Consider the following 25,824-nt stretch of genomic DNA (forward strand, 5'->3'; position numbering starts at 1 on the left):
GTCCTCAGGACATAATCATTTGACACAATGGAAGTCAGTTTGAGGGTCAATGATATAGAAATCTAAAACCAGGAATGCATGCATCTGTGTCATTGTAGTTTTTGTGTGAGTGAAATAATCACGTACAAATGCAATATCCCCTAACCTTCTTCCTTATATGCTGCTGAAGACTCCGGTGTGCAATATTTTCTGTCTCATTATGAACTGAATGTTTTTTTTATTAGTGGTGTCTCTTTGTAGTATTTTAGTTTTTAGTATTGTAGTTTTAGCATTCTTTTAAATAGGAGTAGTTTTTAGATCACATAGCCAGTGGAACGAAATCTATCTATCTATCTATCTATCTATCTATCTATCTATCTATCTATCTATCTATCTAGATTTTTTGTAGCATTTTAGTACTTTAACTTTTGGTACTTTAAGTACATTTTGATACCAATACTTTTGTACTTTTAAGCAAGTACATTTTGAATTCCGGACATTTACTTGCAACAGAGTACTTGCAGTATTAATAATTTTACTTAAGCAAAACATTTGAGTACTTCTTACACGAGTTTCTTCCTACTCATTGTTTAACACGTGTCCTCCTCGTCAGTGGTGGAAAGTAACTAAGTACATTTACTTAAGTACTGTACTTAAGTACGGTTTTGAGGTATTTGTACTTTACTTGAGTATTTCCAATTTCCAATACTTTTACTTCTACTCCACTACATCTCAGAGGCAAATATTGTACTTTTACTCCACTACAATTATTTGAAAACTTTAGTTACTAGTTACTCTTCAGATATAAATTATGATATAATGAAACACACATTAACCACTTTAGCCCTATTTTATACCTAGGCTATTTGAAAATAGCCGATCTACAAGCTCACAACGTGTCGCGATGCGACGCGTTGTGAGCTTGTAGATCTGCTATTTATAGTAGAAAAGTATATATGCCAATACTTTTCTACTTTTACTCAAGTACATTTTGAATTCTGGACTTTTACTTGTAACAGTAAGTAAAGAATTTGAGTACTTTTTCCCACCACTGTCCTCTGTTACAGAATGGCCGGAAACGAGTCCTTCTTCTGGGTCCCCGAGCTTCCTCCTCCGTGGGGGAACGGTTCCGTCCCCTCCCTGACGAACGGCTCTGGGTTGGACTGGGAGCCTCCAGCCTTCACGGTGGCGGCTCAGTGTCGCGTGGCCGCCACCGCGCTGCTGTTCGTGTTCGCCGCCGTCAGCAACCTGTCCGTGCTGCTCAGCGTGCTGTGGGGGCGAGGGCGGCGCCTCGCCAAGCACCTCCGCCCGCTCATCGCCGGCCTGGCCTCCACTGACCTGGTGAGCGACGCGTTGTATTCAGCACGTGTAAAGTAACTTAAGTACGTACTGTACTTTTGTGCTTGTGTATATTTTTTACTTTACTGCAGTGTTTCCAAATTGCAGTAGCCTTACTTCTACTCCACTACATCTCAGAGGACAATATTGTACTTTTACTCCACTACACTTATATTAAAACTTTACTAGTTACTTTGTAGATTATTACAAAACATACATTAACCACTTTAGGCCTATTTACATTTCGGGCCATTTGAAAATAGCAGATCTACAAGCTCACAATAGATATACTATTTTAGCTAGAGTAGTTTTTGTACTTTAAGTACATTTTGACACCTTTTGTACTTTTACTCAAGTAAATTTTGAATTCTGAACTTTTACTTGTAAGGGCGCGCTCCCACCAAAACATGGTCGGCTAGCGTTAAACGCAGGTTGTGCGCGGCCACAGTTTTTTGCAGCCAGCGGATTCTAAAAAACGGGAGTGACGCACCTGTCACTCACTTTCAGGACCCTCCCCGTAGCCCGCACCGCCTTCTGCCTTGAGCACCATGTTGCTTCCTGAGTCTTGGGACGGTCCGCCTTCGACTCACCCGATTGGACAGAGGGGGAAAATCAGCTCCTGCCTCCAGCAGTTTTATGTTTCAAATGGACAAGTCGTGTAGAGCAGATAAACGCAAGGTCTGCGCGACAGGCGGAAAGATCCGCTCTTGCGTGAATCCACGCATTTACATTGACAAAGCATTGGCAGATTCTGCCCCAGAGGTAAAATAAAAGTGCGGTGGGGCGCGCTCTCACCAAAAGTTGGCTGGCCGCTGTTAAACGCAGGTTGTGCGCGGGCACAGTTTTTTGCAGCCAGCGGATTCTAAAAAAACGCTGTGACGCACCTGTCACTCACATTCAAGACCATCCCCGTAGCCCGCACCGCCACTAGACACGAGCCACTAGACAAAAAATGTCTTTGCACTTTCACACTTGGGGTTCGTACATCTACGTAAACATTCAGATTTCAAATATAAAGTACTTACCCCATGGCCACGGATGTTACAATCATGTACGGGCCCTCATAAGTATCAGTATCTTCCGTATTGTTCAATAAAAAGCATTTTAATCCAATCAGTGGTAATTTTCTCCGTATGCTTTCAACTGCGCGACCCTAGCGGTTGAGAAGTGTATTGCACTGTTGGTACATTATAACTCTATGGGGAAATGGCCACCAATTGGATTAAAATGCTTTTTATTGAACAATACGGAAGATACGGGTACTTCTGAGGGCCCGTGCATGATTGTAAAATCCGTGGCCATGGGGTAAGCACTTTATATTTTAAATCTGAATGTGTATGTAGATGTACGAACCCCAAGTGCACAAATTATAAAGCACTGGGTGAGATGCAACAGCTACAACCAGTTGGTCCACTGAGAGCACCATGTTGCTTCCTGAGTTTTGGGACGGTCCGCCTTCGACTCACCCGATTGGACAGAGGGTGAAAATCAGCTCCTGCCTCCAGCAGTTTTATGCTTCTTCGTGTAGAGCGGATAAACGCAAGGTCTGCGCGACAAGCGGAAAAATCTGCTCTTGCGTGAATCCACGCATTTGCATTGACAAAGCATTGGCAGATTCTGCCCCAGAGGTAAAATAAAAGTGCGGTGGGAGCGCGCCCTAACGGAGTATTTCTATATTGCAGTTTTGATACTTTTACATAAGTAAAACATGTTAGTACTTTTTCCACCACTGCGTATGGACCATAAGGTATTTTAAATGTGTCATTAATAGACTCATTGTGATTTCTCACAATATAGTGTTATGGACATCGGTGTAAAGTAAAAAAAGTACATGTACTCAGGTACTGTACTTAAGTACAATTTTGAGGTATTTTTACTTTACTGGAGTATTTCGAATTTTCTGTACTTTTACTTCTACTCCATTACATCTCAGAGGCAAATATTGTACTTTAACTCCACTACAATTATTTGACAACTTTAGTTACTAGTTATTTATAGATTTTGATTATTATTACAAAACCACTTCAGCCCTATATACATTTCGGCCATTTGAAAATAGCAGATCTACAAGCTCACAATGCGTCGCGATGAGACTCATTGTAAGCTTGTAGATCTGCTATTTTTAAAAGATTTGTATACATTTGAAAACTTTGTGAAGTGGGACATTTAGCAAAATGAGCACTTTCTACTTTTGGTACTTTAAGTACATTTTGACACCAATACTTTTGTACTTTTACTCAAGTACATTTTGAATTCCGGACTTGTACTTGTAAGGGCGCGCTCCCACCGCACTTTTATTTTACCTCTGGGGCAGAATCTGCCAATGCTTTGTCAATGCAAATGCGTGGATTCACGCAAGAGCAGATTTTTCCGCTTGTCGCGCAGACCTTGCGTTTATCCGCTCTGCACGAAAAAGCATAAAACTGCTGGAGGCAGGAGCTGATTTTCCCCCTCTGTCCAATCGGGTGAGTCGAAGGCGGACCGTCCCAAGACTCAGGAAGCAACATGGTGCTCTCAGTGGACCAACTGGTTGTAGCTGTTGCATCTAACCCAGTACTTTATGATTTGTGCACTTGGAGACAGATTTAAAATATAAAGTGCTTACCCCATGACTAAGAATTTTACAATAATTTACGGGCCCTCAGAAGTACCTGTATCTTCCGTATTGTTCAATAAAAAGCATTTTAATCCGATTGGTGGCTATTTTCCCATAGAGTTATAATGTACCAACAGTGCAATACACCTTTCAACCGCTAGGGTCGCGCAGTTGAAAGCATACGGAGAAAATGATCACTGATTGGATTAAAATGCTTTTTATTGATGTTTATTTAATACGGAAGATACGGAAACTTATGAGGGCCCGTACATGATTGTAACATCCGTGGCCATGGGGTAAGTACTTTATATTTGAAATCTGAATGTGTATGTAGATGTACGAACCCCAAGTGTGAAAGTGCAAAGACATTTTTGTCTAGTGGCTAGTGTCTCGTGGTGGTGCGGGCTACGGGGACGGTCTTGAATGTGAGTGACAGGTGCGTCACAGCGTTTTTTTAGAATCAGCTGGCTGCAAAAAACTGTGGCCGCGCACAACCTGCGTTTAACAGCGGCCAGCCAACTTTTGGTGAGAGCGCGCCCTAACAGAGCATTTCCACATAGCACTATTGATACTTTTACTTAAGTAAAAACATTTGAGTACTTTTTCCACCACTGCCTATATATGGACCATGAAGTATATTTATCATTAATAGGTGATGACGTTCGTGGTGATGCCCCTGGACGCCGTCTGGAACGTCACGGTGCAGTGGTACGCGGGGGACGTGATGTGCAAGCTGCTGTGCTTCCTCAAGCTGTCGGCCATGCACTCGGCGGCATTCATCCTGGTCGTGGTCAGCCTGGACCGGCACCAGGCCATCTTACACCCGCTGGACTCGCTGGACGCCGGGCGCAGGAACAAGCGCCTACTGCTGCTGGCCTGGGTCCTCAGTCTGCTGCTGGCATCACCACAGGTGAGTCCTATGCAGTGGTGGAAAGTAACTAAGTACATTTACTTAAGTACTGTACTGTACTTAAGTCAACTTTTGAAGTATTTGTACTTTACTTGAGTATTTCCAATTTCCAATACTTTTACTTCTACTCCACTACATCTCAGAGGCAGATATTGTACTTTCACTCCACTACAGTTACTTGAGAACTTTAGTTAATAGTTACTTTTCAGATACAAATTATGATATAATGAAACATACATTAACCACTTTAAACCTATTTTATACCTATAGGCCATTTGAAAATAGCCGATCTACAAGCTCACAACGCGTCGCATCGCGACGCGTTGTGAGCTTGTAGATCTGCTATTTTCAAATATGTAGTACTTTTACTTTTGGTACTTTAAGTACATTTTGATGCCAATACTTTTGTACTCAAGTACATTTTTAATTCTGGACTTGTACTTGTAAGGGTACGCTCCCACCGCACTTTTATTTTACCTCTGGGGCAGAATCTGCCAATGCTTTGTCAATGCAAATGCGTGGATTCACGCAAGAGCAGATTGTTCCGCTTGTCGCGCAGACCTTGCCAGGGCCGGTGGAGGGCTGATCGCCGCTCTAGGCGAGATTCATTTGATGCGGGGGATCCTCGCGCGCGCGCGTGAATTTTTTACGCGGTTATGGGCGGATTATAATGCTTTTTTTGTGTCTTTGGTTACTTTATTTCGGTTTTAGGGTTAGGGTTAGGGTTAGGTTAGGGTTATGTTTTTTTTCCCGAGTTTTTTTTGCCGCCTCTCCAACTGCCGCTCTAGGCGGCCGCCTAGGTCGCCTCTATGGGTGCGCCGGCCCTGGACCTTGCGTTTATCCGCTCTACACGAAGAAGCATAAAACTGCTGGAGGCAGGAGCTGATTTCTCCCCTCTGTCCAATCGGGTGAGTCGAAGGCGGACCGTCGCAAGACTCAGGAAGCAACATGGTGCTCTCAGTGGACCAACTGGTTGTAGCTGTTGCATCTCACCCAGTACTTTACGATTTGACCATGAAAGAGTTCCATATGACTGACATTAAAGAACTGGCCTGGTTACAAGTCAGTGCGGTCGCAAAGGCTTCAGGTTAGTGTAATAATATATTTAGTGTAATAATATTACTCTAACTATATATTTAATAGTCTTGTCAGTTAAAAATAGTCTTCACTTTTGCACTTGGGGTTCGTACATCTACATACACATTCAGATTTAAAATATAAAGTGCTTACCCCATGGCCACGGATTTTTTGGCCATGAGTTATAATGTACCAACAGTGCAATACACCTCTCAACCGCTAAGGTCGCGCAGTTGAAAGCATACGGAGAAAATGACCACTGATTGGATTAAAATGCTTTTTATTGAACAATACGGAAGATACGGATACGTATGAGGGCCCGTACATGATTGTAACATCCGTGGCCATGGGGTAAGTACTTTATATTTTAAATCTGAATGTGTATGTAGATGTACGAACCCCAAGTGTGAAAGTGCAAAGACAGATGCTGATGTGCGTCAGTGGTTGCCTGGCAACGTCAAGGCAGAAGGCGGACAGGGACGGTCTTGAATGTGAGTGACAGGTGCGTCACAGCGTTTTTTTTAGAATCCGCTGGCTGCAAAAAACTGTGGCCGTGCACAACCTGCGTTTAACAGCGGCCAGCCAACTTTTGGTGAGAGCGCGCGCCCTAACAGAGCATTTCCACATAGCAGTATTGATACTTTTACTTAAGTAATATATACGTTATACATTTCGGCCATTTGAAAATAGCAGATCTACAAGCTCACAATGCGTCACATCGCGACACATTGTGAGCTTGTAGATCTGCTATCTTCAAAAGATTTGTTATGCATTTGAAAACTTGAAATGGGAAAAGAAAAGTACATTTACTTTTGTACTTTCACTCAAGTACATTTTGAATTCCTGATTTTACTTGTAACAGAGTATTTCTATATTGCAGTATTGATACATTTACTTAAGTAAAACATTTGAGTACTTTTTACACCAAAGCCCAGGACTCACCTGTGGTGATACTAGCAGCAGATTGAGGACCCAGGACTCACAGTGGTGGAAAAAGTACTCAAATTCTTTATTTAAGTAAAAGTACCAATACTGCAACATAAAAATACTCTGTTAGGGCGCGCTCCCACCGCACTTTTATTTTACCTCTGGGGCAGAATCTGCCAATGCTTTGTCAATGCAAATGCGTGGATTCACGCAAGAGCAGATTTTTCCGCTTGTCGCGCAGACCTTGCGTTTATCCGCTCTACACGAAGAAGCATAAAACTGCTGGAGACAGGAGCTGATTTTCCCCCTCTGTCCAATCGGGTGAGTCGAAGGCGGACCGTCCCAAGACTCAGGAAGCAACATGGTGCTCTCAGTGGACCAACTGGTTGTAGCTGTTGCATCTCACCCAGTACTTTATAATTTGTGCACTTGGGGTTCGTACATCTACATACACATTCAGATTTAAAATATAAAGTGCTTAGCCCATGGCCATGGATTTTACAATCATGTACGGGTCCTCAGAAGTACCCGTATCTTCCGTATTGTTCAATAAAAAGCATTTTAATCCGATTGGTGGCCATTTCCCCATAGAGTTATGTACCAATAGTGCAATACACCTCTCAATCGCTAGAGTCGCGCAGTTGAAAGAATACGGAGAAAATGACCACTGATTGGATTAAAATGCTTTTTATTGAACAATACGGAAGATACGGATACTTATGAGGACCCGTACATGATTGTAACATCCTTGGCCATGGGGTAAGTACTTTATATTTGAAATCTGAATGTTTATTTATGTAGATGTACGAACCCCAAGTGTGAAAGTGCAAAGACATGTTTTTGTCTAGTGGCTCGTGTCTAGTGGCGGTGCGGGCTACGGGCACGGTCTTGAATGTGATTGACAGGTGCGTCACAGCGTTTTTTTAGAACCCGCTGGCTGCAAAAAACTGTGGCCGCGCACAACCTGCGTTTAACAGCGGCCAGCCAACTTTTGGTGAGAGCGCGCCCTTAGGGTACGCTTTCACCAAAAGTTGGCTAAAAGCAGTTTTATGCTTCTTCGTTTAGAGCGGATAAACGCAAGGTCTGCGCGACAAGCGGAAAAATCTGCTCTTGCGTGAATCCACGCATTTGCATTGACAAAGCATTGGCAGATTCTGCCCCAGAGGTAAAATAAAAGTGCGGTGGGAGCGTGCCCTTACAAGTACAAGTCCGGAATTCAAAATGTACTTGAGTAAAAGTACAAAAGTATTGGTGTCAAAATGTACTTAAAGTACCAAAAGTAGAAAGTGCTCATTTTGCAAAATGTCCCATTTCACAAAGTTTTCAAATGTATACAAATATTTTGAAAATAGCAGATCTACAAGCTCACAATGAGTTTCATCGCGATGCATTGTGAGCTTGTAGATCTGCTATTTTCAAATGGCCGAAATGTATATAGGGCTGAAGTGGTTTTGTAATAATAATCAAAATCTACAAAGTAACTTGTAGCTAAAGTTTTCCAATAATTGTAGTGGAGTAAAAGTACAATATTTGCCTCTGAGATGTAGTGGAGTAGAAGTAAAAGTATTGGAAATTGGAAATACTCAAGTAAAGTATGAATACCTCAAAACTGTACTCAAGTACAGTACATGAGTACATGTACTTAGTTACTTTCCACCACTGGTCCTGGGTCTGCTGCTGGAGTCCTGGGAATGTTGTCAGAATGCAGTCGTCTGCAAGCAAGGAGTGGAAGAAGTACTCTGACGGAGTTAAAGGACCACTTCACCCATTTTCACCCTTATCGTCATACACAAGTGGTCCTCACTAATGCTCATTACAAGATGGCACCATTTATGTTTATTCGGTCTGTGTCTCTGAGACCTGCCTACCAGTGACATCATCAGTAGACACGTTTGGTTATTTCAAACAGAGATTTCAAACTTTTATTTTTGTTTTAATGCGAGAACAATGGCTTCTATCTCAGCATGGTAAATTTCCAGGAAGAGAAAGGCTGTAGTTCCTATTAGCTTGGAATCCCCATAGATGATATCACTGGTAGGCAGGTTTCTGAACTGTCCAGATCCCACCAATGAGACACAGAGTGAGTAGACAGAAACGGTTCCATCTTATAATGACCATTAGTGAGGACCAATTATATGAAGATAAGGTTGAAAAAGAGTGAAGTGCTCCTTTAAGTAAAACCACAATGTTACAAATAAAAGTCCTGTATTCAGAATTTGACTTGAGTAAAAGTACAGTACGCATTGTGAGCTTGTAGATCGGCCAAAATGTATATAGGGCTGAAGTGGTTAATGTATGTTTTGTAATAATAATCAAAATCTACAAAGTAATTAGTAACTAAAGTTTTCAAATAAATGTAGTGGAGTAAAAGTAAAATATTTGGATCTGAGATGTAATGGAGTAAAAGTAAAAGTATTGGAAATTGGAAATACTCACAAATACCTCAAAATTGTACTTCAGTTTAATGTACTTAGTTACTTACTCCACCACTGAAGGCACCTCTCTATTTTGTCCGTTCTAATACACAAGGTGAATGTGAAAAAGCATAGCACATGCTGCACTGCAACAGCAGACAGCACTATCCTTTATGACTTAAACAAGCCAAGGGCCTGGTGGTTTGGCAGTGGGCCCCAATAGGCATTAGAATGAATGAGACTGCAGCTCAGACAGGGAGGAAAGGACACCCTCTAAACCAGTGTTTTTCGACCTTTTTCATGCCAAGGACCCCTAAATTGATATACGTTTGGCCGTGGACCCCCATTTGAAAATGTTTTGTGCCAGGGACCCCCAGAAGCGAAGATATCAGTTCATTTTCGCTTTAAAAAATATAAATATTCAAAGACACGCACACCTTTTCAAGGTTTTTCAAAAATAGCAGATCTACAAGCTCTGCTATGAGCATATCTATATATATGAGTAATAGCCAAAACTAAGTGGTTAAAAATGATTGTGACGCTAATTTTGCTAATTTTGCTGGGGACCCCCTGGTACTCCCTCAAGGACCACTGGTGGTCCCCGGACCACTGGTTGAAAACCACTGCTCTAAACTAAAGCAATGGTTCTCAAACTTGTTCATGTCAAGGACCCCCAAATTGATCTGTATTTGGCCGCGGACCCCCCATCTGAAAAGTTTTTTTTTTTTTTTGCCCGGGACGGGAAGAGAGAGAGAATATTTATGTTAAAAAAAGAAATGTATGCAGGCCTATACATCTTTCAACAACTTTCAAAAATAGCAGAAGTATCAATACTGCAATGTAGAAGTAGCCTACTCTGTTACAAGTAAAAGTCTGGAATTCAAAATTGACTTGAGTAAAAGTACAAAAGTATTGGTAACAAAATGTAAAAGATTGGAAATAATCCAGTCAATTAAAAGTACCTCAAAATTGTACTTAAGTACAGTACTTGAGTAAATGTAGCCTACTTAGTTACTTTACACCACTGAAAATAGCAGATGTACAAGCTCACATTTCTTTGATTTTTATCTTTGTTTTGAAAATGTCTACATGCGTTTATTTCTTCTCCTCGTGGTGTCCACAGCTGCTGATCTAATATGAGAGTGAACGATGGAACCACAAAATGGCCGCCACTGTTATGCCCTATAAGCCCATAGCGGCCCGCTTTGCGCGCGAGATCAAAGCGTGTCATAACTCTCTCTCTCTCTCTATGGGTCTGGGTCCACAGCTGCTGATCTTCAGGGCCATCAAAGCGGAGGGCAGGGACTTCATTCAGTGCGTGACGCACGGCAGCTTCACACAGCGCTGGCAGGAGACGGCGTACAACATGTTCCACTTCGTCACCCTGTATGTCGTCCCCCTACTGGTCATCACCTGCTGCTACACCCGGATCCTTCTGCAGATCAGCAGGCAGATGACCAAGAGCAAAGGTGGGACTCACTGGAAACCCCACTGTTGTGCTCCATTAACTCTTCATCGTTTATTGTACTGTAATACTCTATTTCATATTTCACTTCAATATTTCATTTTTTTATTTATATGTTGTGTTAACGTGAGAACAATGTCTTCCATTATAGCATGCTAACTTTCCAGGAATAGAAAGCCTGTAGTTTCTATTAGCTTGGATTCCCCATCGATGATGTCACTGGTAGGCTGTAGGCAGGTTTCTGAACTGTCCACAGCCCTCCTCTGAGACACAGACTGACGAGACAAAAATGGTGCCATGTTATGATTAGTGAGGACTAATTATATGAAGACAGGTTGAAAATGGGTGAAGTCGTCCTTTAAGTACAATTTTGAGGTTGTTTTACTTTACTGGAGTATTTTCATTTTTTTTTTACAGTATTTTTACTTCTACTCCACTACATCTGAGAGGCAAATATTGTACTTTTACCCCACTACAATTATTTGAAAACTTTAGTTACTAGTTAGTAGTTACTTTGTACATTTCGATTATCCCTGCCACACAAGCAGAGAGGGGGCCCTTTTTTGCACCCAAACATTTAGGTCCAACTGACGGCCAAAGCAGTGCTCCAATTCTCTCCCAAATTGCTACAAAAATCGCTCATGGCTTTTCTGACAATAACATCTACTTTATTTTCCACCTTCACATATGTCTCCACTTCTAATAATCACAAAGTGTTTGCAATATTTTGGCACGCAGTTTACTTCCGGTGTGTGCAATGTCAAAATGATCACTACTTTGACAAGCCAATCATGTGCGAGAAACAAGCGTTGCCGAATCCGTGAAACGGGCGAGAAACAAGCGCTGCCGTGGTCCATGAAAAGGGGCCCAAAAGAAGCGCCCAAATAAGCCGAACATCGCTTACACAATAAGCACACCTGGCAACGCAGGCTAGGCCATATACAAGCTGGTAGCGCGGCACCGAGTGCCACGCTACCAGCTTGTAGATCTGCAATTTTTTTTTGTAGGTCTGCTATTAGAGCAAATCTTTTTTACTCAAATCTTTGCTTCTACAAATGTCTTCTAAATCTTAACAAAAATCCTAAGAATAAAACATATGTTTTGCTATAATATCAGTGGTTTTCAAACTTTTTTATGTCAAGAACCCTCAAAATTATATATTTGACCGCGGACCCCCATCTCAAAATATTTTGTTCCAGTGGGGTCCCAGAAGCAAAGATTTGAGTTACGAATGTATGCTTTTAAAAAAAAAATATATATATATATATATATATATATATATATATATATGTATTCAAAGATTAGCACACATTTTCACGATTTTTCGTGAGCTTGTAGATCTGCTATTTTTGAATAGCCAAAGTGTAAAATAATGCGTTTTACTTTAGCTCAAATCAAAAAGTGACACAGATGCGTTCCAGGTCTTAAAGGTTTAAACCACTTCCGGCATATACATTTGTTTTGTTTGTGACGCACGCACGCACGCACGCACGCACGCACGCACGCACAAATGTATTGTTTCTTGTCTTTCTCTTCCTGGTTTCTCCAGGCGGCGAGTCCTGTCTGAGGCGTAGCGGAGCGGACATGATCCCCAAGGCGCGCATGAAGACCCTGAAGATGACCGTGGTGATCGTGGCCTCCTTCGTGGTGTGCTGGACCCCCTACTACCTGCTGGGCATCTGGTACTGGTTCCAGCCGGACATGCTGCGCCGCACGCCCGAGTATGTGCACCACGTCCTGTTCGTGTTCGGGAACCTGCACACCTGCTGCGACCCGCTCATCTACGGCTTCTACACGCCTTCCTTCCGGGCCGACCTGGCCGACGCCACGGCGGCGTGCTGCTGTGGCCAGCGGCGCCGCTCTGACGCCCAGGCTTCGCCCGGGTCCCTGCATCGCTTCTCTGGAAGGAGAGCCGGAGCGGCTAGAGACGTGGAGTCTGACCCCAGCGCTGACCAGTCCAGTGTCAATCTGGGTTAGTCCTAGGAGGATGCAAGAGTGTCAATGGGTCTTCGTGACTGTAATGGTGCTTTCACACGGACAGATAAAAAGATACATGCTACCATTCATTTTCAATGGAAACCAGCAACATGAAGAGACAAAGATACATCCGACGTTTGTAGCTGTAACTAAGATACAAAGCTACAAATACAAGTTGAGCTAAATTCAACTTCCAGATACAAAGACACAAAACTACAACTGTAGCTCCGATGTCCGCACGTTTGATGACGTCAACGACCACGTTGAGCAACACAGATACAAATCGACAGGGCGACAAAGATACTGTGTATTTTTGTAGTTTGTATCTTTTAATCTGCTCGTGTGAACGCACCATGAAGGGTAAAACCTGGACCTTCCATAACCTGGAACTTTACACAACCCATGAAGTTCTGTGACGTTTTTTCCCCCCATTTTAACCACAACCACCCTTGAAGAGGGAGGTATGTCATGAGAAAAGGATTAGTTCACCCAAAAAATTACTTATTTTCTATCCATAACACAGCCCATGACGCCTTGAATTCATGGACAGTTTTTGTCGCATTCCTAAGCCATTAATTTGATGACCGGCGGAAAGATGCTAATGTCTCCGGTAGGCGGAGAGTCCGCCGGTAATCAAATTATTGAAAATAGCCAATCTATAAGCTCGGGGCGGCGCGGGGGGACGCGCGGGGGGGTTTGCAACTACTTTCGCCTGCGCACTTCACCGGGTATGGTCTAGTTAAGGTAATGGAAGAGAGCTCCAAAGGTAAATAAGGTCAGTTCAAACATAGGTTCTTCCCAATCAGGGTTTGTGCCATGCACTTTTCCATGCGTTTGTCCATGCACATTGTCACGCGTTCCATTCCATGCATATTTCCATTAGACTTCAGCAGGGTCTTATGTTGCCTACAACAGAAAATACTGGGTTAGTATAACGCTTAAACACCAAGAACATGGAGGAGAATAGGAGGAGGTTGGTCAATAGGTGGTCAACGTGGAGAGCCAGTGAATACTGAGGCAGAGACAGTGCTTTTCTTCATAGTGTGGGCTCCCAGCTGGCCAGCGCAGGTGCGCCCAAATCAGGTTGCTTGAGAAGGTAGATTGGCAGGTAGCGTCCCTCTATGACGCGTCACAGACTGGGGCATGGTCCTCTTGGCTGTGCTCTGCTTCTATCCCACTGTCTCTCCCCGCTGAGGTGCTTACCTGACAGGCGGTTGCCTAGCGACACTCCACAGCGCCTGGAGGTGTGGCCGATGGGCGTGTTGTTGCGCTATCTCTAAAATTGCTATCTTGCCCACACACGTATGGTAAAGCGCATAGCGGTTTCTCAGACTACCCTACACTATGTCAAATTTGTTTGGTAGAGCGTGCCTGCAATGGACATGTCGGGAGTCGGGCCAGGCGCACAACATTCAGAGGTCTCACTCACTCCTAATTCTCAACGAATCTCTGCAACTCTAATTGTCCTATAATCAGCAGAAGTGAGTGTCAATTCATTCTGTTACAAAGTTGTGTTTTTATCAGCAGTTGCCAGTTAAGCTTATCAAAGACAAATACAATGTGATAACCACACCAGACCATTCAAATTAATCCAGAACACAAGCAATTGCTGTAATTTAAAGTTCTCTATAACCAGCAATATGATAATTCTGTGTATCCGTTTTTTTCGCCCCAAGTCAATCAATGTCTGACAACTCGGACTGCCTCATCCATGGGCAGAGAGGGATAGAGTGTGAGATAGCCCTGGGCATAGCGCAGACAACTCTTAAAGGCAGTGGCACCTGGCATGCTTATTGGTTTTATTGATTAAACCACACCTATGCATAATGTATCGGGTAGCGCAGGTGTTAGGGATAAGGCTGGTGGCGCAAGATAGCAACTCGGCCACGGGAACGCCCCTTGCACAATGTTAAATCCCCAAATAGTGGATAGTGCGACTTGGCCGCAAAACAGGGCCCCTAGAGTTCAGGCCGCTCATGATGTCAAGCGTTTTTTTTTTTCTCTCTGATGTCATGACCACACGGTTTGTTTGGGTCTGACGTCATGCTGTCACAGTCAGCATGTAAGTCGGTCGGAAAGGCTTATGGTCGGTATCAGCCGAGAGCGCGGGAGTTACAATGCACTCAATCTGGGAATCCATCGGGGGAAAAAATAAGAAAAATCCTTTGAATTTGCCTCTGGGAGCACCATGTAGTGTAGAGACCGGATGCTGGCCCGTTCACTCTCCTTCAGTCCTCCGTAGGTGGCGTCTTTGTTTTCATTCCTATTAACAACGACCTCTGCACGTTGTAACAGGAGTTGCCGACAGATTTAGCTGCGGAGCTCTGAATCTGTCTTAGATATTACAATGGACTTGACCACTGGGAAGGATTGCTGAGGTGGAGCGCCACACTTACCATCAGCTCCCTGCACTTACCACACAACTTGCCGCACCCAAGCCATACTACTCATACGCTGAGTGGTTACATGTCGCCTTTCCGACATGTCGCCTTTCCGACGTTAACTAACCCTAACCCTAACCTCACGCGGAAGCCACTAGTCGGAGTAGTGAGATGTCGGAATGCAGACATTACCCCACGCTGAGTTGGTGGTACCCGGAATCGAACCCATGACCTTGTGGTCCAAAGGCGAGAGCTCTACCGACTGAGCTACCCGGACACAAACACCATATTTGGGTGGAGCTGCAGAGGGAACTCTATATATGATTATGTCTGAGTCATAGTGAACTCTATCGTTACGTCCGAGTCATTAGACAATTTTTATATAGGATTTAGAAAGTTAAGATCTGATCACAGATAGTACTACCTCCTGAGCAGGGTCCAAATTAGACTCTGGGAACCGGATATGAAACCCACATGTATCGTGTGGAAACAAACCTGTGAAATACGTTTTCATGGCACAGCGCGGTTCACTTTGTTATTGTAAATGAAAAGAGACGAGAGGGATGAAATGTTGGGATTCAATGATTTCCGATGAGAAGAATCCTTGTGCAACTGGTGCAAGACTTCTTTTTTTTTTTAACACTGTTTCAGCTGCCCCCGGAAAGTATTTCAGCACTGTTAGTTGAAGTGTAAAGTACATTTACTCAAGTACTGTACTTAAGTACAGTTTTGAGGTATTTTTACTTTATTGGAGTAGTTCCAAATTTCAGTACTTTTACTTTTTACTCCTCTACATCTCAGAGGAATATTGTACTTTTACTCCACTAAAACTTTAGTTACTAGTTACTTTATAGATCATTATTACAAAACATACACTAACCACTTCAGCCCTATATATATTGGCCATTTGAAAATAGCCGATCTACAAGCTCACAATGCGTCACGATGTGACGCATTGTGAGCTTGTGGATCTGCTATTTTTAACTTGTGAAATGGGACATTCTGCATAATTGAGTACTTTTACTTTTGGTACTTTAAGTACATTTTTATGCCAATACTTTTGTACTTTTACTCAAGTAAATTTTGAATTCCGGACTTTTACTTGTAATGGAGTATTTCTACATTGCAGTATTGATACTTTTACTTAAGTACAAAATGTTAGTACTTTTTCCACCACTGCAGTCATGTCTCCTTTTTTGGTCAGTCATTTGGTGACGAAGGCTCTGAGCCAATACTGCTACATGAACATGAGGAACAGTCTGACTTCTAAACCTTTGGACCCTACAGACTGTGGATGAGAACCTGAACACCCGTACAGCTACAGTATGTGCCATAATATGTCAATATTCTCTCAATCAAATGGGACTGACAGTTTGGTTGGCTTTTCACAACAACCCTTATGAATGTAACTTCTCTCTACAAACCTATCTGCCTTAAACCAGCAGGACACTTAGCTGCTGATATTCACGCAGTAAGTTGTCATTCAAGGCATTCCGGTCTTCTGGTGTTAAGATGTCACAGCCTGTGTGCCCATATTGCAATATACTCACACAATTCACCAAGGACGCAGGGAGCATTTTGGAACTGAAGGGGAAGGCATGTGCGCAGCGTGCGTGCATGCGTCCGTGCGTGTGCGCTCACACGCCAATGTTTTTTGGGGAGTTTTTGTTACTTGTTTGGGTGTTTTTGTTACATTAATTCGGTTAATTCGGTTAATTCTGTACTCCATGAAGTGTAGATTGTTGGAGGTTTCTTCTTTTTCTTCTTCTTTTTTTCTTTTGTCCCTGCAATTCACTACCTATGACACTCTTTAAATAGTGGCCTCTTTTTGAAAGACTAAACAATGTATTTTTGTCTGAGATATACACCAAAACACTATATTTGTTACACAAAAAAAAATGCAAACACGTCTCCCTTGCTCACAGGTATTGATTATGGATACGTCCACATAAATAATGCTATCAGTCATTCCTGCAGCTGGCCCGGGTTTGAAACTGACCCGAGACTCTTTGCTGCAGGTCATCCTTCTGAGCTCCTGCCTTTCCTGTCTGTATCACAAATAAAAGCAGAAATGAGAAATACCTACAGAGTTACGGACCTGTAAGGGTCCATTTTGGACACCTGTTGGTCTCTGGACCTTTAAATTATTAATTATTGGGTTTGGCCCATAGACAGCAAAAAGATATGGACAGCGGTACGCCCATAGACTCTAAAGACCGGTTTTGCTGTTGTGTAGCTTGTCAATCAAATCATCACAAGGTAGACACGCCCCTCCTACAGCATACCTTACTTTATCATCAATTTTAAAATAAATGGGACCATAATTTACCAAAATGCATATCATGGTGATTGAAAGAAGACTTTAAACTAATGACTGGAAGCATATAGTATTTATGACAATGTTTATTAATGGGTTAATGGCCTGACTCGTTACCACAGTCCACGTTCATATTATTTCAGCGAGGCTAGCTGTTTGTGCTAATGACGCAGATGATACGTTTGAGCAGAGCAATTGTTTGATGGGTCAATTACCCATTAAGACCTAAGGCTGATTCTACAAATGTCTTCTAAAAAATTGTTTTCTGAAAAATATATGTTGCTATATCAGTGGTGCTCAAACGTTTTCATGTCAAGGACCCCCAGAACGTATTTGGCCGTGGACCCCCAACTCAAAATATTCTGTTCCAGGGACCCCCAGAAGACTTGAGTTAAAAATGTTCGCTCTAAAAAAATATATGTATTCAATGAGATTTGCAAAAATGTTCAAGATTTTTTCAAAAATAGCAGATCTACAAGCTCGTAGCTTGTATATCTGCTATATTTGAATAGCCAAAGAATAAAATGATGGTTAAAGATGCACATATGCTTTCTCGGTTTTAATGGGATATCCAACGTGCTCCTCTGCTCACAAAACACTACACGGCCCTTAATAGGCTCAATGTAAAGCAGCCATATTGGAAAGCAATAGAGACTGACGGGGACGCCAAATTTCACACCCACGTTTGAGACAGTGCCGCTACTCGAGGTCCGTCCGAACGATGAACTGCAGCTCTCAATGCAATCTCTATGAGAGGCATTGTAAAATACCGTAATTTCACGGCTGTAGCGATTTCTTTGTGTTTCTTATAAACTGTCCCATTTGTTTAATGTATCTTTTTTAATGTCCCATATCTGTCATCTCGATATACTACCCACGATATACCATAATATACTCCATCAGTGTGTCAAAAGTTCTAGCATCTGAAATCTAAAGTTTAAGTGGTCGCATATACGTCACGGACGCATCCCTTGAGGTTTTCAATACCTAGATACGTTTGTGTCTCTCATGTATCATTTTTATAGGACAATTATTCAAACAGCATCTTAGTTGCAAGACTATTTGTATATTAATACTATCCTGGAGAAATCACTAAGTAGTTGAAAAAGTCGACGCTCAGCGCTTGTAAAGTGATGTCACTGAAATGCGACTACTTGTCTGCCTGCCGTCTACCCTCTGCTGTGTTAACATTATGGGTAACCCATTAAAGTGGCAAATTAAATGTGAAACACATCAACTATTAAGAAAACAAGAAGATATGTTGACAAAGACACTCCATACATTTGGAAACATATTTTCATTTAAATCAATATCGTCTCCAGTTAATGTAGGATCATTTTAAAAGTAGGATAACTCTCATATCCTCTCATAGGGAATGCATTGGCAGCAGCAGTTCATCGTTCTAACGGACCTCGAGTAGCGGCACTGTGTCAAATGTGGGCGTGAAATTTGTAGTTCCCGTGTGTCTCTATTGGGCCTCTTCCTTACTTCCTTCACTGGTGTTACCAATGACGCTAATGAAGGCTCTGTTCCATTCTGGTCAAACAGAGTCAGGGTGCTGATATTGTGCATGTTGGCTCACTGGAAACACTCTGCTACACCAGTGGTCTCAAAGTGTGGTCCGGGGACCCTCATGGTTCCTTGAGGGTGTTCCAAATGGACCCTTAAGGGTGTATAGGGCATAGCAGTGGCGGCCATTTTCTGATTCCACTTCAAAATACTCAATGCATTTTTCCCATTGACATTTCCAAAAATATTTATATCAATTAATTTAAGCCTAGAATCAAGCCATTCAGGGTCCTGGTGAATCATGACCATGAAACGTTTGATTCTGTGAAAAAAACTTTTTGAAAACGGCAAAACAAAGGGTATTTATTAAATATAGTATATCATATAATTAAATATAAAATAAAATAAAATCACAGAAAAAAATGTTTTATGGTCATGAGTCACCAGGACCCTGGATGGCTTGATTCTAGGCTTAAATGAATTTATATAAATATTTTTGGAAATGTCAATGGGAAAAATGCATTGAGTATTTTGAAGTGGAACCAGAAAATGGCTGCCACTGCTATGCCCTATAACTCTGAGAGTGTACAAATGTATTTGTACACTTTCAAAGTTATGGGGGTCCTTGAAATTAAAAGGTTTGAGAACTAATTGGAACAGAGCCTTCATTAACATCATTGCCCACTGAGCATTTTTTGGTCTATTAGACGTCTAAAATACGTCTAAGGGGTAGGCTAAAACGGGGTTATAATTGGTCTACTGGTGAAAGTTTTTTAGACGTCTAGGCTTAGCCTAGACGTTGATTAGCTGTTTTTTAAGCGTCTATTTATAGACGTCTATATTATAGACGTCATTTCAACGTCTATAATATAGACGGTCTATAAATAAACGTTTCTCACCAGTAGACCAATTATAACCCCGTTTTAGACGGCGGTCTAATAGACGACTATGGCTCAGTGGGTGGTAACACCTGTGAAGGAAGTAAGGAAGAGGCCCAATTTATTTCCAATATGGCTGCACATCGTTGCTGTCAGGTTGAAACCGTGTACTTATATGTCGAAAACGGTTCAGGATAAAAGAAAAAAAAGAAAATGGATCCAATGTAGCTGTAACTATTTTAGTCACAAGCTCTCAATACGTTTCATTTGTTCAATATTGATAAAAACCCACAGGCCCACTTTGACTTGTTTTGGAAAATGTGACATATCACTACATGTGTGTGACACTGTAGTCTGACGAAATAGGGCATTCATTTACAAAAACAAAACAAAAAACATGAACAATTTAAATATGGAGATACTTAAATTATATTACCCAGTGGTTCTCAACATGTGGGTCGGGACCCCCAGGGGGGTCCCCACATGATTTTGGGGGGGTCCCCAGATGACAGTGAAGTGACAATTTAAGGACTTGTCAGAACTTTTTTAATACCCCCCCAAAAAGTTCAAATATGATTATTTTGGCCGGTCCCCAGTTCAAATATGATTAAAAAAGAATAAAATGCAGGGTGGAGGTTTTTGTACTATACAGTGGTGATGCAGTGCATGTTTCTAATGGAATGGTACTGTACAGTCCTATTGTACACAGTATTATTTCACAGCAGTATTGCACAGTATGGTATGTTAAAGAGTATGCCCGCAGTGGTCTAGTTTGACTTGTGTTGCTTGATTGTACTCTACAGCCAGTATATCCTGTCTTATATCAATATACAACGTGACAGCCAATGAATGTATTTGTGAACAACATATAATAGTCATACATGACAACTGATGTGAATCTATGTATAACCTAATAGACCTCTGGCTCTCTATCAAATATATATTATATATAGTCGTTTGTCTTGTAAATATTTTGTTCTCTTATGTTTAACATTGTTGCACCTTGACCAAAACCACTTACGTATGTTTTACATACTGGCAATAAAGTGTTTGTGAGTTCTGTCGTCAGTTTTATATGCATGGTGTGCTAGTCTAAGTTTAACCACTAGAGGGAGCGCTCTACCACCGTGATCATGTTGGCCCTGGTTCGCTGGCATCGTGGCTCCATGAGCTTCGTACATCATCACACTGACTGTGTGTGTGTGTGTGTGTGTGTGTGTGTGTGTGTGTGTGTGTGTGTGTGTGTGTGTGTGTGTGTGTGTGTGTGTGTGTGTGTGTGTGTGTGTGTGTGTGTGTGTGTGTGTGTGTGTCTCTCACACAGGTAATTATCCCCTTTTTGTTTGTTTCTAATCTAACATTTTTCAAAATGTTTTTTAATACATTTCAACAAAAACCAACACATTCCATTATTTTATTTTTTATAAAACAAGAAGCAGTGAGAATAGCCGATCTGCGAGCTCACAAAACAATTCTTTGTGAGCTTGTAGATTGGCTATTTTCACTAGTTTGGGTCCCTGGGAGTCATCAAATGTCTCTTGTGGGTCTCGAGCTGCAATGTTTGGGAACAACTGTCTGCTCTAGTGAGTGCAACTGTCTAATTTACAGGTAACCTGAATAAGGCAGTCTGGAGTGATGTTCTCTTAAGTATGAAACGTAGTTCCATCATTCCTTTCCTGTTGTCCAGAGGTGGAAAATAACTAAGTATTTACTTAAGTACTGTACTTGAGTACAATTTTGAGGTTTTTGTACTTTACTTGAGTATTTCCAATTTTCTGTACTTTTACTTCTACACCTACGACCTTTGCTGTGTGTCACCCCCCAACCCATGCCCATTTTGCTAGGATTGGATGGCTTAGGGTTGAGGACAGAGTACAGCAACTTGCTATGGGCCTGGTCTTCAAGATACACCACAACATTGGGATCCCCCTGTATTTGTCAAAATACTTCCAAAATGTTAATCAAGTCCATGATCATAACACCAGAGGCAGCTCCACAAACCATGTTCAACCCAGATTTGGCACAACAAAGGGAATGAACTCTTTCTCATGCTATTCGTCAAAAATGTGGAATGCCCTACCAAAAGGAGTAAAGGAGTGTAAAACCCTACTCACTTTCAAAAATGCCCTAAAGATACACCTTCAGGAGGCTGCATTTCAAAAATGGCCCCTGTCCAAGTCCTAACCTACCCCATGTCCTAACCTAACCCACCCCCCCCCTCTCTCTTTCTTCTTTTGTACATATTTTTCACTCTTCATACCAGTAACCTGTAAACTGATTGTATGACATTCTGTATAGTAGTGTGTATATCTGTCTGTCTCTTATATGTCATCATGATTTGTGTATATGGGGATCTCATCTTAAACAAGCTAAGTGCTTAATGAGCTATCCAGTTTAGTAGACCTTGTATTGCGAATTTGTACTTCCATGTACTGTTATGTACTGTCATGTACTGTTCTCATGTCTTACTAAATAAAGTACATCAATCAATCAATCAATCAATCAATCAATCAATCAATCAATCAATCAATCAATCTATCTCCCCATTTCTTGTCAGCCCACTTTCCTATCAATAAAGACCCAAAAAAGTATGCTCCTCGGAGCATAGGTCTCCACCAGGTCAGGTAGGTTATTATGGCCTCCTGGTGGTGCTATAGGCCAATGTGAAAAGGGTGCCATTTCTTCCTCAGGCTATAGTGGGATAGCTTAACAAGATAATCAAAACGAAGCGGATAAAAGCACCACATTTTTTATGAGGCTTCTTTAGGACCTACTGATGGATTCTAGCCTTGGGTACCAAACTTTATTTTGAAAAGTATCCATACAATTATCCATATCAATATCCATAAAAAAAAACAGGCCGATTCATTTTTTGGCCTATAACTCTTCAACCGTAGGTCATAGCATCAAAAGTCTTTTTTTTCCTTAACTCCTTGGATCATGACGCAACTTCCCATATAGGTCCCGCCCCTTTTCCGATTTGAAGATTTTACGCCATTTTGCGCTATCTTCAAAACACATATTTTGCTATTACTCTTATAGTTTAAATCCCAAATTCACACAAATCGGCACACACTGTGTCTTTGGTCATGTGATGTAGATGTATCAGTCCGATTTCTCATATTCCCCTCAGATTGGCTACGATTGGCTTCAAAAATTTGTGGGAGGGTCCGTTTGGCAAAAAATTGCACAAATCGTGAACACGCCGTCCTATCTGCCCAAATTCGTATCATTGATGAATAAACTAATAAACACAGAGCCAATGCTATTTCACTTCCCCCCCTAGGGGGCGCAACAAATTCTACAAATATCACTGTTTTTGTACCAAATTAAGTACAAATTGTCTTGTGAGTCAAACATTTGCAATTGCGAAGTGGTGAACAGTCCAAATTTGATTTGCCACATTTACAGGTGGAACAGTCCCCTTTACAAGAGCATTTGATCAGCTCTCTGCATGCTCTGGAGACTTCTGGAATTGTCATCCAAACTGGCACCCATGCCTCCGATTCCTTGGTCCATCCATATTCGTGTGGGGAAGGAATAACTTGTTCTGTTTGTAGGCTGGTTGCCCAGATGCCTGCTTGATAAACTGCCCGCTTAACATGCTGAAGTAGTGCATCTTGGGTGGGTGGCAGTTTCTCCATCGACCTTTTACCATGACAGAAGAGATCTTTTCTAGTTTGGTTGATGGAGATCAAAGGACTGGATTTGTCATACAGGATACTTGTCAGTCTCTCAAGCTTCTGGAACTGCTGACTGTCAACATTCAGCAGCTGGAAGGGATGTTTGGCCAGACTGACAAGTATCTCTGTGACATCATCATAGGCTTGCCAGGCATGCCAAGCTGACCTTTTGCCCTTACTGTGGAAAGCAGATGTTGTGTCACAACCTGACAATGCATGGAACATAGGCAGAGCACGAGATTTTGGCTCCCCCAGAGATTTACACATGATGTTGATGTGGTAAAATCTGTACTTTTTGCCCATACCAAAAGCTACCCAGATGTCAGCCAAAGATTGATCGAAACTAAATCATGGAACAAGCCTGCAAGGATCACTATGACATCAGTGTCCACAGTACGCACTAGGATCGTTTTTGCTCCTTGCTCCAGTGCATGCCGTACATGAACTAGAATCCTGGTGTCTGCCTCTTCATGATTGCAATAGGTCATGGTACTACTGGAACCAAAAGTCGACACAGCTTGCCCTGATGTGACATACACAGCTTTTGATGGTGGCCAGTTGAACTTTTCAGTTCTGGAAGTCAAAAAGGCAAACAGCTCCCCTTATTTGCTGGGTCACAAAGAAAATCCATCCAATTGCCTGGTAGCTTTGTCTGACCTGACACTTTCCTGCAAACACCTTGTCCTCTGTTTTCGTGGGTGGACTCCTTCAAACTATCTGGGCTATATGTGTCCCATACAACATCCAACCGCTTGGTTTCCTGCAGCTGCTTCAGCAGATATAAGGGATGAAAACGTCATCTGCATACTCATCAAATGCTTTTTCTTTGAAGCCAATTACAGGAAAACAGTATGGAATATCAAAAGCCTGTTGCACGGTCATTGTCACATGACTCACAAGACCATTTGTACTTAAGTTGGTGCAAAAACAGTGACATTTATAGAATTTGTTGCGCCCCCTATGGGTGGAAGTGAAATCGCATTGGCTCTGCGTTTATTAATGGCCCCTCAATGATAAACATTTGGGACAGATAGGATGATGTGTTCATGATTTGTGCCATTTTTGCCAAACGGACACTCCCACAAATTGCAGAAGCCAATCGTAGCCAATCCGAAGGGAATATGAAAAATCTGACTGATAAATCTTGATCACATGACCAAAGACAAAGAGTGTGTGCCGATTTGTGTGAGTTTTGGACCAAATTTGTAGGAGTAATAGCAAAATATGTGTTTTGAAGATAGCGCAAAATGGCGGAAAATCTTGAAATCGGAAATGGGCGGGACCTATATGGGAAGTTGCGTCATGATCCAAGGAGTCCAGGGAAAAATACTTTTGATGCTATGACCTACGGTTCAAGAGTTATAGGCCAAAAAGTGAATCTGCCTGTTTTTTTTTAATGGATATTGATATGGATAATTGTATAGATACTTTTCAAAATAAAATTTGGTACCCAAGGCTAGAATCCATCAGTAGGTCCTAAAGAAGCCTCATAAAAAATTTGGCGCTTTTATCCGCTTCGTTTCAATAATGCAAAAAAATGGGGTAAAGCTTCTACACTATAGTCGGATTGTGCGTGCATTCATGATTTGAGGCATTTTGTTGCAAAAATGTGTTTTGCTAAATTAGACCTGCTGTTGGCGCTGTAACAGGGCAATGTGAAAAGGGTAGCATTTCTTCCTTGGCCTAGAGGGAATGTGAGTGCAAATTTTCAAGGAAATCGCACGCTGTGTGCATGATTTGAGACATTTTGTTCAAAACGGACCAATCCTGCAAATTTTGGAAGCGAACCTTAGCCAATCAGGATGGAATATGAAATATCGGACAGATCCGTCTTGATCACATGACTATAGAGATACTGTGTACCAATTTGCGTGACGTTTGGATAAAATATGTATAGGAGTAAATGGGTTTTGCACAAATCGGCCTCCTGGTGGCGCTATAACGGGCCCATGTGAAGAATTTGGGGCAGAGGTTCTGAATTGGCATCCAGGGAGTGTGTTTGCACAGTTTCGCAGCGATCGGGCCAACGGTGCCGAGATTAGCTGCTCGCAGACAGATGGACGGACGGACGGACACACGGACGGACGGACAGGGGGTAAAACGTATATACGACGAGGTTGAGACACAATGCATTTAACCTATTCAATGCTGTATACATAAACTAAGGATAATTCCTTTTAACAGGTCGTTCATGAAAGTCCTTACGGTCTTGTTTCCAATGAGAACCTGTGAGCAATTAGGGGTTAAGAGTCTTGCTCAGGGACAAATTTCATTTCATCGACACATATGCTGACCTGGCCTGGAATTGAACCTGGAGCAACAAGGGCCTCTGGCTCCCTAGGCGTGCTCACTAACCATTCAGCTATGGCCGCCCCA

At 42.1% G+C, this 25,824-nt stretch overlaps 1 protein-coding gene across 1 annotated transcript; it reads left to right on the forward strand.

Annotated features, from left to right (window-relative positions):
- Window positions 1-1,047: 1,047 nt before the first annotated feature.
- Window positions 1,048-12,683, forward strand: LOC311061247 (gonadotropin-releasing hormone II receptor-like; the record flags this gene model as incomplete). The annotated part of the gene is made up of 4 exons (XM_084079802.1): window positions 1,048-1,320; window positions 4,566-4,823; window positions 10,509-10,710; window positions 12,256-12,683. 4 exons carry the CDS (start codon window positions 1,048-1,050, stop codon window positions 12,681-12,683), a joined length of 1,161 nt encoding a protein of 386 aa, XP_083935928.1.
- Between the last annotated feature and the right edge of the window lie 13,141 nt (window positions 12,684-25,824).

This window comes from Gymnoscopelus microlampas (assembly GCF_963454915.1).
Source record: "Gymnoscopelus microlampas genome assembly, chromosome: 15".
NCBI classification, from domain to species: Eukaryota; Metazoa; Chordata; class Actinopteri; order Myctophiformes; family Myctophidae; genus Gymnoscopelus; species Gymnoscopelus microlampas.